The sequence below is a fragment of the Garra rufa genome, chromosome 16 (assembly GCF_049309525.1).
Source record: "Garra rufa chromosome 16, GarRuf1.0, whole genome shotgun sequence".
Lineage (NCBI taxonomy): Eukaryota > Metazoa > Chordata > Actinopteri > Cypriniformes > Cyprinidae > Garra > Garra rufa.
Genome location: NC_133376.1, coordinates 14,965,986 through 14,979,843, shown reverse-complemented (window position 1 = coordinate 14,979,843; position 13,858 = coordinate 14,965,986). Strand labels below are relative to the sequence as shown.

General features: G+C 32.6%; 1 protein-coding gene across 1 annotated transcript in view; it reads left to right on the top strand.

The window, feature by feature from the left end:
* The window catches only part of gabra2b (gamma-aminobutyric acid type A receptor subunit alpha2b), a 190,211-nt gene that overhangs the window by 69,713 nt on the left and 106,640 nt on the right, over window positions 1-13,858 (top strand). The window contains exons 6-7 of the mRNA XM_073820198.1: window positions 986-1,068; window positions 1,164-1,307. Coding sequence (XP_073676299.1) covers window positions 986-1,068; window positions 1,164-1,307 — 227 coding nt within the window. The remainder of the gene's footprint in view (window positions 1-985; window positions 1,069-1,163; window positions 1,308-13,858) is intronic.

The following is a 13,858-nucleotide window of genomic DNA, read 5'->3' as shown; positions in this document are numbered from 1 at the left end:
GACGATTTGGGAAGAGATTCATTCAGAATGAATCTGCTGCATGGTTAGGAAGTTAGATGCGCACATTTGAACTGTATCATAGCCTATTGATCTAGGACATAAGCTGGCATACATTTGCTGCACATCTCAGAAAACGTTAAAAAATGTCAATATCTGGGAGTAAGAGAAGAGCAGAGATAAATTTAACAACGCAAAAGAGAACTCAATTTGATTGAGTTTTCTGAGCACAGACACTGAAGCAGCACCTCTCGCACAGCACATGAGTACTCTTTTGTGTCAAATGAATGGAGAAAAACACACAAAATGATGCTGAATTGTCCGTTTTGTTAAGTATTCATGTAAACACACTCGGTCGTCTTAGGTGAACGTAAACAGTTTCAGTACATTGCATTCGTGTGTTTGGTTTTAAAGGGACAGCAGCCTAATTGACATTAATGTTAATAAAGAAAAAAAAGAGACAGAAAATCACTCACTGCTTTTGACTGAATCAATTTAGTAGTCCTGATAAAGATCAATCTAAATTTATTTTTATAAATAAATATGTCTGCTTGAAAGAGTGAAGAACGTGGTAAACAGGTTGTTATAAAGAATGCATAATTATATAACCACTGGCATTTCATTGAAAAGAAGACCATGTTCTTGTTTCTTAATGAGAAGTGGTTTTATTTCATTTTAATGTAAAAGCATGTTGTGTGTCACAGCAGTTAAATCTGTGTCTATCATGTTAAAACCAATGAGTTTGGTAATTTTAGAGAAATGCTTAATAAATGCATTACACTGTAAATGAACCCATTAGATTTTAGCCTAAAATCCAGACTAAAACTGAAACTAGGCTAAAACTAAAACAATCCAGATGACTAAAATAAGATCAAAATTAAATGGCATTTAGTCAAAAGACTATGACTAAGACTACATCCAAATTTGCTGTCAAAATTAACACTGCCTAAATGTCTGCTTTTGTTGTGTTTGTGAATGTAAATCACAGATTGACGGTGCATGCTGAGTGTCCGATGCATCTTGAAGATTTCCCCATGGACTTCCACTCCTGTCCTCTCAAATTTGGCAGCTGTGAGTAACAGTGTAGAATCTTTCTTGTACTGATTTAAAGTTTGAAATCATCAAGATAAAGTTTTAATTGTGGCTCCCGGAAATCAATCCTACAGATGCTTACACAACAACAGAAGTGACGTACACCTGGACAAAGAACGCATCCAACTCTGTGGTGGTAGAAGAGGAGAGCTCTAGATTAAACCAGTATGACCTGCTGGGACAAACCGTGGGGAACGAAACCATCAGATCCAGCACTGGTGAGTTAAGACACTCACAGATTGATAGACAAGGTTTCATTGTAGGGAAAAAGAGCAGAGATTCTTCAAGGATTCTTCCAAAGTCAATAATAGTAAATGATGACAGAAGTGACATTTTTGGTTAACTTTGTCCTTAAACAAAAGCTCTGAAAGCTGCAGTGACTGAACAGACACGTTGAATATATCCAAGGATGATTTTAAAGGATTGTCTGATGTCACGGCAGATTTGTCCTTCTTTCTATCATAGTTTATCAAGCACGCACTCGTTCTGTTGAGCTAAATCTGCTGTGTGCTTTAACACAATCTCTGGGCAAGACTCAACAAACCCTGCCTGTCACTTCCTGTGGCTCATTCTCACTGTCGCTTTCTCTCTCTCTTATGCACATCTTTGCTTTGCAGTGACATTTCTTGCGTGTTGGCATTTGATAGCTCAGTAAAGCGAACATATCCTCGACGTGGAGTGAGATCGAGGCCAGAGCACGTACAAGATATTGCACTTCAGCTGAGCACAGGGAAACCAGAGGGACTGTACTACAATAACACCCAAAAGACACACTTCGTGTCATGTTTATAACATTATCTTTACAAATGGATGGCATACTCACAGCTTATAAGAAATTAAAGACATTCTGGAATTTATTCGTGCACGACAGTATTCTCGTAGCTTCATAAAATTGCGGTTGAACCGCTGTCACATGGACTATTTTAACAATGTCCTTACTACCTTTCTGGGCCTTGAACGTATCAGATGCGTTGCTATCGATGCAGGGTCAAAAATCTCTTGAATTTGATCAAAAATACAATAATTTGTGTTCCAAGGATGAATGAAAATCTTACAGGTTTGAAACGACATGAGAGTGAGTAATTAATGACAGAATTAGCATTTTTGGTGAACTATCCCTTTAAGAGAATCCTTGTTTAGAAATGAGTTGTATAGTGAAAGTGGGATCTTTCTGATGTTGTGAGGACATGAAGGTAATGAAAGAAGTCTTAATTCTGTTCATTAAACTCACACATACTCAATAACTGTTTCCATTTCATTTCCTAAGACAGTATCCCCTTGCCGAGCGATGTCTTTGCTTGCCGTGTCCTTCGGGATTGGTGTCTTCTGCTCAGACCCATTTGTTAAGCTCTGTTTACATCAGCCACAGCAAGTGGATGTACTCAAACCAGTACAGACGACTTGCTCGCACAAACACACATTAGTGTGTGCATTAAAACACATGCATGAGCCTTTAGGCCTTTTCTCCTGAGGCTCTTGTAAGTCCCCATCATGTGATGTGAGATTAATCATTCATTACAACAGCGTGAACATGCCGTCTAGTGTGAAGGAAATTGGGTCATCTGCCACACTTGAGTGTGCACTGCATTTTGCACACTTGAGTGTTCGTAATATCTGAAGGATTTTTTAATACCTTTCTTCCTTGAGGCCACGGGCTCGGAAACCACTTAGAGTAAAACCACTTCAGGTTTGTGTATGTGTGTGTGAGTTCGCATTGATTAATGATGCAATGAAGGGGTGTGTTTACAAAAACCAAGTGCATTTGAAGGCGAAGGGTCAGGTGGGCACTTAAACATGATGTCAGGGTGCGTGACGCCCATGTGTTATTCAGGCTTGTCTTGGCTGTAAGATAACAACCAATACTTACTCTTAGTACATCAATGAGTGAATCTACTTTGCTGGTCTTATTTTTTTCACCTTAAATATCAGGATATATTTGAAGCAATGTTTTGCTTAAAGAACATGAAGCCTATTTATGGACCATTTTTAGGACCATTAAGATTTTATTTAAATTTTTACGTTAATGACAATCTAATGAGAAGTTCCATTGAGAATAATGATAATTACAAAAAAAAAAAAAAAAAAACATTGTCAGTAAAATGCCTAGATGCATTAAAGTAATGAGGATAATGAAGGGGAAATGTGCTTAATTATCATGAAAATAATGTCACACTGCAGCAGATCGCCCAAGGAAGGAATAGATCACCCAAAAATAAAAAAAAAATAAAAATTAATGTCCTTCCAAAACTGTAGGATTTTATATATATATATATATATATATATATATATATATACATATACATATATATATAGTGTCGCATAAAACATTATATATGAAATATATATGAAATATCCTTTCACTTGCAGTAGGGATGTGACTGTGAGGACATTTTCCCACCGATTAATTGACGTGTGACAACACAGGCAATACCGGTACACCGAGGGAAAAGGTTGGGGGATAGTTCGTTAAAGTTTTCTCTCGTCCCCACGCTTTTCTTCGCTTTTGAAAAGCTTGAAATGTCCGTGAGCATTTTACTTTTACTTTCAAATTTGCGGCAATTTGATGCTAACTGACTGAATGGACAACAACAAAACAATACGATAAATTCACTTAGTCTAAATGAAACATAGAATAATAAATTTATTAAGAACAACAACAAAAAACTTAACAAACTTCCACAAAGTTTAATTATAAAAAAAAAACAGGCCTACTGAAAATCAGCAAACACGGTGGAACCAAGTAAATAAGAAATGAATGTTCTATCAATAAGCTTCCAAAATCACCTTTTAGATTAACGTCAGCAGTCAGCAGGCCTTTTTAAAATCCAAAATACTTTTAAAACAGCGGTTTTGCATCTTGTTTCAAAACTAAATCTTTCGTCAATGTATTGCCTTTCTTACCTCACTGGACTCCTGCCAGTTCTCTAACTGAACTAAACTAATACTACGGCAGGGCCGGTGCCGTGGTGGGCAAGTGACGAAACCGCTGAAGGAAGCATTTCAGAATGACCAAAACATAATTTCTGATGCGGTGCAACAAGATGGGTCCGCTGGTTAGTCAAGTTATCCCATTCCAGCATGCAAAGTCACATGACTTTTTTGATGCGCATGGAGGAATTTATTCGGATAAAAGTGATTCCATCGTAGTTTATGCGCATTTATTCTTATCGGATAAAAAGTTTATCCTACTCAGTTGTGCGCATAAGTTTTTTATGCGCATTTTTAGAATTTATGCGCATCTTCGCGTTTCCATTCAGAGATTTTTTTATGTGATATTCCAAAATGCGCATAAAAATTGGTGGATGGAAATGCAGCTAATGACTGTATGATATTTAGATCCATCTTTTCACACTGAGGACAACTGAGAGACTCATATGCAGCTATTACAGAAGGTTCAAACACTCCAAAAGCTCCAAAAGGAAATATGCTGCATTAAGAACCGAGGGGTGTAAAGTTACATTTTCCCTGATTGAATATCAGGGAAAATGTAACTCATTTTGTCTTCTGGAAAACATGTTAGTATCTTCTGTAGCTTCTGAAGGGCAAAATGAGAAAAATGTCCACATCTTCATTCTGTTCAAAAGTTTGCAGGCTCTTAAAGCATTGGTTTTCTTCTGGAGCATCAGCGAGGGTACAAAACAGTTCTTTCTGGTCCTCAAATATGACTGGCTGATAAGATTGCGTTATTAAAGCGATGGCAGAACGTTTCGCCACTCGTATCACTCCGTTTGTGATCTTTCTCACAGTGTCATGACGGATGCCTAAATCTACTAATTTTATAAACAATACTGTTTTTGTGTCTGGGAATGTAGTTTTAAGAGTTTTTTTAGGCAAGAATGTATTTGTTTAGACTTCAAATATGCGGTTTGTTAATAAAGATAATGTCTGTTTGAAAATTTGCTTTAGTGTTTTTGGAGATGTGAGATCATGGGACTCATGAACCCGTCAAGAGCAGCCTTATCTCGGCCACATCTTCTGGAATGTGCTGCTGGCTCTGATGTCTCTATAATGGTTAAACATGAGATATAATTACTTCGCGTGAATCTATTCAGCGGTCTTTAATCTTTAATCTGTTATTTGTTCCAGAGCAAATAGTTTTGGCTGAAGGCAAAATCTCGCCATGTTATTTTTGACATAAATTTAATGCCATATATCAGAGCGCTGCCTTTGTACTTTTGACTAAATTGCCTTGCAACTGTTATGATGGTTAATGTTGTTTATTAAATATTATTCAATAATATTTTCTATAAATAATAGTAGTATTTAATAGTAGTATTTCTTATTCGGAAACTGTGTGTGTTTTCGTGATGATTTTAGTTACATTATTCTGTTATTAGATAGCAACAAGAGACTGTTTTATGAGTGAGTCAACAGTAAAGACTTTTATATTGCACTGAGCAGTTCTGTCATTGGAAATCACCCTTAACAGATTAAAAGATAGTGACAAAGATATCGCTTTCCTCAGTGGACATTTATTACTGTGAATATGTGATTGAGATAAAAAATGAATGCTGTATCAGATACAGGTAATCACACTCGCTCAGTTCTTCTCTCTCTCATAATACTGTACTACACATAATACAGCGAGCTTTTAATACAGTAATACAATCCAATTTCAATGAAGCAACTCATCGTTCCTTTATTACTAGTTCTAAAGTGATGTTTTCGTATTAGTAACGGAGGCTTGGGCTCAGCTGTTAAACTGTCAAACTGAGAACAAAGTAGTTTTGCGCAAAATAGGGTTTTTTCAAGTCAAAGTCAACTTTATTGTCAATTCTGCTATATGTACTGGACATACAGAGAGTTGAAATTGCGTTACTCTCAGACCCTAGGTGCATATACGTAACATTAAACACAAAAGGTAGGAATTTAAAAATACAAATAAATACAATTATACATATAATATATATATAAAAAAACAATATACGAGTAAGGGTACATGGCAGAGAGTGCAAACCGCACAGAGTAGTGCAAATGCAAAAAGAATAAGGTGCAAAAGGAGCTTATAAGTGTAATTTATAAGCTATTATAAGTAAGTCAACAGTAAAGACTTTTATATTGCACTGAGCAGTTCTGTCAATGAAAATAACCCTTAACAGATTAAAGGATAGTTCAACAAAGATATCGCTTTCCTCAGTGGACATTCAAACTAATGTTTTACTGTAAATATGAGATTGAGATGAAGAATAAATGTATCAGATGCAGGTAATCACACTCGTAATCCCGCTCAGTTCATCTCTCTCTCTCTCTCATAATACTGTACCACACATAATACAGTGAGCTTTGAATACAGTAATGCAATAAGATTTCAATGAAGCAAGTCATTGTTCCATCATTACTAGTTCTAAAGTAATGTTTTCGAATTAGTAACGTAGGCTTGGGCACAGATATTAAACTCTCAAACTGAGATTTTAATCCTTGGCAGAAGAAAGCAGTTTTGTGCAAAAGAGGGTTTTTAAAGACACTCTGTTGTTTTTCTTTTACACATTAGCCATTGAACTGTATGAATGTAATATCTTACTCGTAGATGTGTGATACGTCTGTGTTTCAGCATGCTGTGATTACCTACCCTACCGGTATACAGATATATATTTTGGAGGTCAAGTGTGCCTTTTTTAGGATATTCATTTGTACAAAGCAATTGTTAAAGATCTATTTCACCCAAAAATTATAATTGTTATATACTCACCCTAATGTCTTAATGGTGAAATAAAATTACATTTACAAAATGAAAAGAAAGCACCATATTTATGCGGGTTTGGAACTACGTGAGGGTGAGTATACAACATTGTTTATTTTTGGGTGAACTACTGCTTTGATCTCAGAATTGCCCCTCTCTCAGTTTTTTCCCCTCTTTTCTGTCCATCATGATGTTCCCACACTGAGATCTTTGTGTTTTTGTGAGATCATTACTGGTGAACATGCTTGATGGCAATAGTTTCATCAAAGTGTCTGGGTTTCCCCTGCGAAATGATGGACAGAGAGAGAAAAGGGGAAAGATCAAATGAGGTTGGCATACTGTCACTGACATCGTGCTTAGAAGTTGAGACATCTGGAGCCCAGGCAGCATCACAATGATGATCAGCATCACGGTTGCACAGGGAGAGAGCGATACACGCTAGCGGTAATTAGTGGTGCAGATCTGTCATCATTTGCAGTGCTTTTGGGTTTGTATGTGTAGGCCGGCCGTAATCAGACTTTTGAGCATCAGCATAAAGTCTAGTCTGCATAGCAGCTTATTATGGATAAAAAACACCCACTTAGATATGAACAGATTGTTTGATAAACGTGTTAAAAGCAACGAACAACAGTTCATTTTCTTTTTGCGATGGAAATACTTAATACCACATTTATTTTTTCGTTTACAATGGATTTTTTTTAGTATTATTTTTTCAATTAGCTTTTATTTTTATATATTCAGTTTAGTTAGTTTCAATTCACTTTACTTTGTTTTGTTTAATTTAATTAGTCATTTGTACTACTGTTTTGTTTTTTTGTTTTTTTAACATTTTATTTTAGCTTTAGATTTTATATTTAGTGATTTGTATTAGTTTATTCTATTTAGGTTTCTTTTATTACCACAATAATTTGTTATTTATACACACACACACACACACACACACACACACACACACACACACACACACACACACACACACACAAAAATAAAAAATAAATAAAAGAAGCAATGTTTTAATTTTTGAAAAATCTATCAAAAGTTAGTTTATGCTTGAAACAACCAAAAATAAACAAGGTTCCAGTTGTTAATATTAGTTAACTGCATTATTTAACATGAACTAACAATGAAAAATTCTTCTAAAGCATTTATTAAATATGATTCATGTTGATTTCAGCTAATATATTAATACAAATATATTAATAAGATTATTTAAATGCAGTAGTCTTATTGTGTAAGAATACATTCAGTTAAAAATTAATTGTATATGTTAATTGTAAAAGGTTAATATTTATTTATTTATTTATTTATTTATTTATTTATTTAAGCATGTATGCATGTTTCTTCCTCCATACTAATAAAATATTAAAATGTTTTACCATGTTATTTATTTATTTATTTATTTATTTTTCTTCCTCCATACTGATAAATTAAAAATATTTTATCTTTTATCAAGTCATTTATTTAGTTAGTTAGTTAGTTAGTTAGTTAGTTATATTTCTTCCTCCATACTAATGAATTTAAAATATTAATCTTTTATAAAGTCAGTTATTTATTTTTTTATTTTTTTATTCATTTATTCATTTCTCCCTTCCTTCAAACTAATACATTATTAAAATGTTTTTTTTTCATTTATTCATTCATTCATTCATTCATTCCTCCCTCCCTCCCTTCATACTAATAAATTATAAATTAAAAAAAAAAATGTTTTATCAAGTTATGCATTTATTTGGATGTTTTTTATTTGTTTGTTTTATTTGTTATTTGACTTCTTCGTCTATATTAATAAATTAAAAAGTTTTATCAAGTTATATATTTATTTATTTATGCAGGTTTCTTCCTCCATACTAATAAATTAATAAAATGTGTTTTATTTATTTGTTAGTTTGTTTATATTTCTTAATCCACACTAATAAATTAAGATATGTTTTATCATTCAGTCATTTATTTGTTTGTTTGTTTGTTTGTTTTTTTCTTTGTTTATTAGTTTGTTTGTTTAGTTAGTTAGTTAGTCAGTCAGTCAGTTATATTTCTTCCTCTATACTAATACATTCAAATATTTTATTTTTTATCAAGTCATTTATTTAGTTAGTTAGTTAGTTAGTTATATTTCTTCCTCCATACTAATGAATTTAAAATATTAATCTTTTAGTCATTTATTTATTTTATTTTATTATTATTTTTATTCATTTATTAATTTTTCCCTTCCTTCAAACTAATACATTATTAAAATGTTTTTTTTTTCTTCTTTCATACTACCTTCATACTAATAAATTTATAAAAAATATGTTTTATGAAGTTATTTATTAATTTTTTTTTTTTTTTTTTTTTTAGGTTTCTTCATTCATACTAATAAATAAAAAAATGTATCAAGTTATTTATTTATTTATGCAGGTTTCTTCCTCTATACTAATACATTATTCTTTCTTTTTTTCTTTTTTTTCTTTTTTTTTTTGGTTTGTTTGGGTTTCTTTCTCCAAACTAATAAATTAATAAAATATGTTTTATCAAGTCATTTATTTATTTATTCATTCATTCATTCATTCATTCATTCATTCATTCATTCATTCCTCCCTCCCTCCCACCCTTCATACTAATAAATTATAAATTTAAAAAAAAAATGTTTTATCAAGTTATGCATTTATTTGGATGTTTTTTATTTGTTTGTTTTATTTGTTATTTGACTTCTTCGTCTATATTAATAAATTAAAATGTATTTATTTATGCAGGTTTCTTCCTCCATACTAATAAATTAATAAAATGTGTTTTATTTATTTGTTAGTTTGTTTATATTTCTTAATCCACACTAATAAATTAAGATATGTTTTATCATTCAGTCATTTATTTGTTTGTTTGTTTGTTTGTTTTTTTCTTTGTTTATTAGTTTGTTTGTTTAGTTAGTTAGTTAGTCAGTCAGTCAGGTATATTTCTTCCTCTATACTAATACATTCAAATATTTTATCTTTTATCAGTCATGTACGTATGTATGTATGTATGTATTTATTTATTCATTTGTTCCTTCCTTCCTATTTGTTTCTTTGTTTGTTTTATTTGTTTGTTTAGGTTTCTTCATCCATACTAATGAGTTAAAATGTTTTATCAAGTTATTTATTTATTTATTTATTAATAAATTTATTTTTATTTTATTTTTATTATTATTTATTTTACAGGTTTTTTCCTCCATACTAATAAATTATTCAGATATGTTTTATCAAGTCATTTATTTATTTATTTGTTTGTTTGTTTGTTTGTTTGTTTGTTCCTCTGTACTAATACTATATTAAAATCAAATATTGATTTTAAATAGTGTTGCCTTATTTTAAAGTGTTCATGAAAAATAGCTGTCAGTGGGGTAAAAACAAACCAAAAAAAAAGAAAAATCCAAACAAGATTGTAAGATGTCTCTTACCCCATTGACAGATATTTTGTCATGTTTTAATTTTAATTTAATATTCAGAAGAAAAAAAAGCTTGATTTGGTGTAAATTAGTGTTGATGTTAGAATTTTATAATGGAAAACAAGACAAAAAATATTTAGTACTGAGTAAGAAAATGTTTTTTTCAGTATAATTGATTGAAGGCTAAACACTGTATTCAAAGACAATTTTCAGCAGATGTTTTATTGATGCTTCACACCCCTTTTCAAACCCCTTCTATATAGTGGTGTCTCAGAGGGCCGTTTCTTTGTCTTCATTAAATGATGTGTAAAAAAAATGATTGTCTTTCTCCTGTTATTACCTGCGTTGGTCTTCAGGTCAGGGTGAGGTCAGGCTCCTTAATGAGAATCTTTGTGTCAAGCGCAGTGTTGCTGTAATATATTAGCTACGTTCCAAACCCTAGGGAGCTGCCTATATAGACAACATTTTTAGGCTTCATGCACACTCCCAAGTCTCTCCACTTTAAAGTATCCACTTTGGAAGTAATGTAACTGTTATTTTGAAGTAAGCGTCAATGGACTGTATTTGTAGAGCATTATATTTCAGCCACTCATGGGGGTATGGTTTTGATGATGCTGTTTTGTAAAGCATCTGCTCATGTAAATAGCAGACAGCAGAGCAGCTCACTAGGGTTTGGAAGAGAGCCAGTGTGTGTTCTGGAATCACGGCATCTCCTGTGACCTCCTGTGACCGATCGTCATCTTCACGCTTTAATTAACATCTTCACAGTGCACAGACTCACGGACATGCTAACTCTGTTACAAACCTAGTGAGCTGCCTTTCTGTATACTGACTACATAGTCAAAATGCTCACTAAAATGGAACCTCATAGGCGACTGATTTGGAAAATGCCACACAGGCTAAACTGTATTTAAATCCACAATTGATTCCAGTAGATGCTGACATTAGCATGCTGCTAAGCTGACAACACTCACTAATAAGCATAATGCATGGCACAAATAGTGCTATTTATCCATTTATTTTGATCTTTTTCATCACTACTGAATTAAATATATTTAACGATTCTCTCAACTCTACCACCATCTTGGAATTTTTTTGGTTACCATTTCTATTTAAATTTTATTTATTTATTTTCAGTTTAGGTTAAGTTCTGTTTTAATATTTATTTATTTACATTTTGTCATTTTAGTTATTTAACTTATTTTAGTTAATTGATAATATTATTTTATTTTTATTATTTTGTATTTTGTCATTTTTATTAGTTTATTCTATTTATGGTTTTTTAGTTTTAGTTCAGTTTAATTTATTTATTTGTTTATTTATTTATTTTTAGTTTAATTTTAGTAAGGTTTTAATGTTTTTTTTCCAATTTGTCTTTTTAACTCTTCATCTTATTTCAGTTAATTGTGAAGGCAACTTTTTTATTTATTTTATTTTATTTTGGCTTTAGTAGTTTTTTTTAATTAATTTTAGTAGTTTATTATATTTATGTTTCTTTTAGTTTTTAATTTTTATCATGTATATTTAGGTTTAATTAATTTATTAATTTATTTTTTAACAGTTTTTATTTTTAATTATCCACAGTTAGTAATTTTAGTGCTTCAACTTAAAATTATTTTAGCTGCAAAGGCAACATTTGTTATTTTTGTAAATCTATTTTTTCTGCTTCTTCAGTGTTTGTATTTTCTTTTTTTCTTTTTAGTTTATTTTGAGCCACTTTATCTAGTTTTAATATTACTATTTAGGTTTCAGTTTTAGTTTTTATTTTTCTCTCCAAATAGTATTTTAGTGCTTCAGCTAGTTTTAGTTTATAATGCTCATTTAGTTTATTTTTATAAACAGTTATCATTTTAATTTATTTTTAAAAATCTGATCTGCTTTTGACCTTATTTATACATTTTTAATTAGGTTCAACTTATTTTTATTCAGTTCTGTTTTAGTTGTATTATTTATTTAGTACTTTCAGTGCTTCAGCTTAATCTTATTTTAGTTGAGTTGACTGCAAAAGCAACACTTCTCGTTTTAATTTAGTTTAGTTTTTCTTCTAATATTAATGTTTTACTTCACCTGATCTTTATTTGAACAATTAACAAAGATGTTTTTAATCATTTTAGTTAACAACAATAACTCCAGGGTATATGTGATGCTGCCAAAACTTGGCCATAATAAGATATCCAAGAAGCCAGCAAGGTTGCTGCCTATATTTGGACCAGTCTTCATGTCAAGAGTCTGCATATGATGCTTTAAAATCCTGCCAAAGTAAACAGCACACTAGGTCTTAAAAAAGAAAGCTATTTCTTTCTCCACAATAAAGACACACTATCTTATTATTCAGTAGAGACACATTCTCACACACGCATCACAGGCCTGAACCCTCACCTTCTTTTTTGTGTCTCTCTCTACGCACATTTACATTTCATCACGCCGTTTCTCTAGTGGACTGCTGTTAATTAAATTAAATCAGCTTCATCTGTGCTTATTTTCCCCGCCGCGGCTCCGTGCTGAGCTAACCGGCGCTTGTGAAAGGAGGAAACCAACTCCGAGAGGGTGCCGTGTGCACTTGAACACGAAAAAAGGAAGAGTGGGTTTTACAGGATTAGAGCAGGCTAAAATCCGTCTGTGCTTCCTCTGCAGAAAGGACGAGGAGATCCCCCCTTTTGCCAAATGGCACCAGCGTGGCGTCCTCCACCAAGATCCAAAGGCGTCAGATAGATTTCTCTCTTCTGTTGCCATGGGCAACCAATGTCTTCCTCCATCTTTCCGTTATGCATTCCCTCTCTCTCTCTCTCTCTCTCTGTTTTGTGGGCCGCTTGCCGATAGAGATTCTCCGTTTCCAGGCGGCTTGCCACATTTCTTGTCTCTTTGAGCGGTTGGGATAATGCTCTGTGATAATGAGGTTAAAAACCTCATGATGATGTCGAGGAGATTTTCTCTCTTTATGCCATTTTGCTCGGTAACAAACTGCCTCGGTAGAGTCGCTTCATAGTGACCTGATCTTTTCATCCGGGGCTTCGTGAGATGAGGTGTAATTGTGGCATCCCTCAAAGAGCTCCCGGCTTATAATTACATTTATCTTTCCCTCCCCTGCTTTGTGACATCAGCTCTTTCAGAATATCCTCCGTCGTAATATGCGTTTCATAATCCTGCTCTTTGATGTTCTATTTACAGTGCTGCTTCTTCACCTGCTCCCATTTTGAACACTCTTTTCTTAAGATTTCCCACCAGGATCCAAAATTAGACTTTTTGTCAGCACTCTATGATGACGAGTGATTGGGGAAGTTCATCAGCCATTAATTTTGCTTATTGATCAACTGTATTTTGCATTATTCCATTAATATTAGATAATTTGTTGACTCCACAAAGGTATAATTTAGCTGTTTTTCATTGTATATTTGCATGATTCATCATGATTCATCAAGACTTTGATCCTATTTTGAAGCTACTTTGAAACAGCTTTCCAAACCACAGTTTTACAAGTACTTAAAGGGTTAGTTCACCAAAAAATTTAAAAAGGTGTATATGACTTCCTTCTTTCAGACGAATCCAATAGGAGTTATATTAAAAAACTATCATGGCATTTCCAAGCTTTTGAATTGGATGGGCAGGTGTTTCTCTTTATGAGTTCAAAACAATAAAATGCATCTATCCATTAAAAAATGTCTTACATGGCTCTAGGGGGTGAAAAAAGGCCTCCT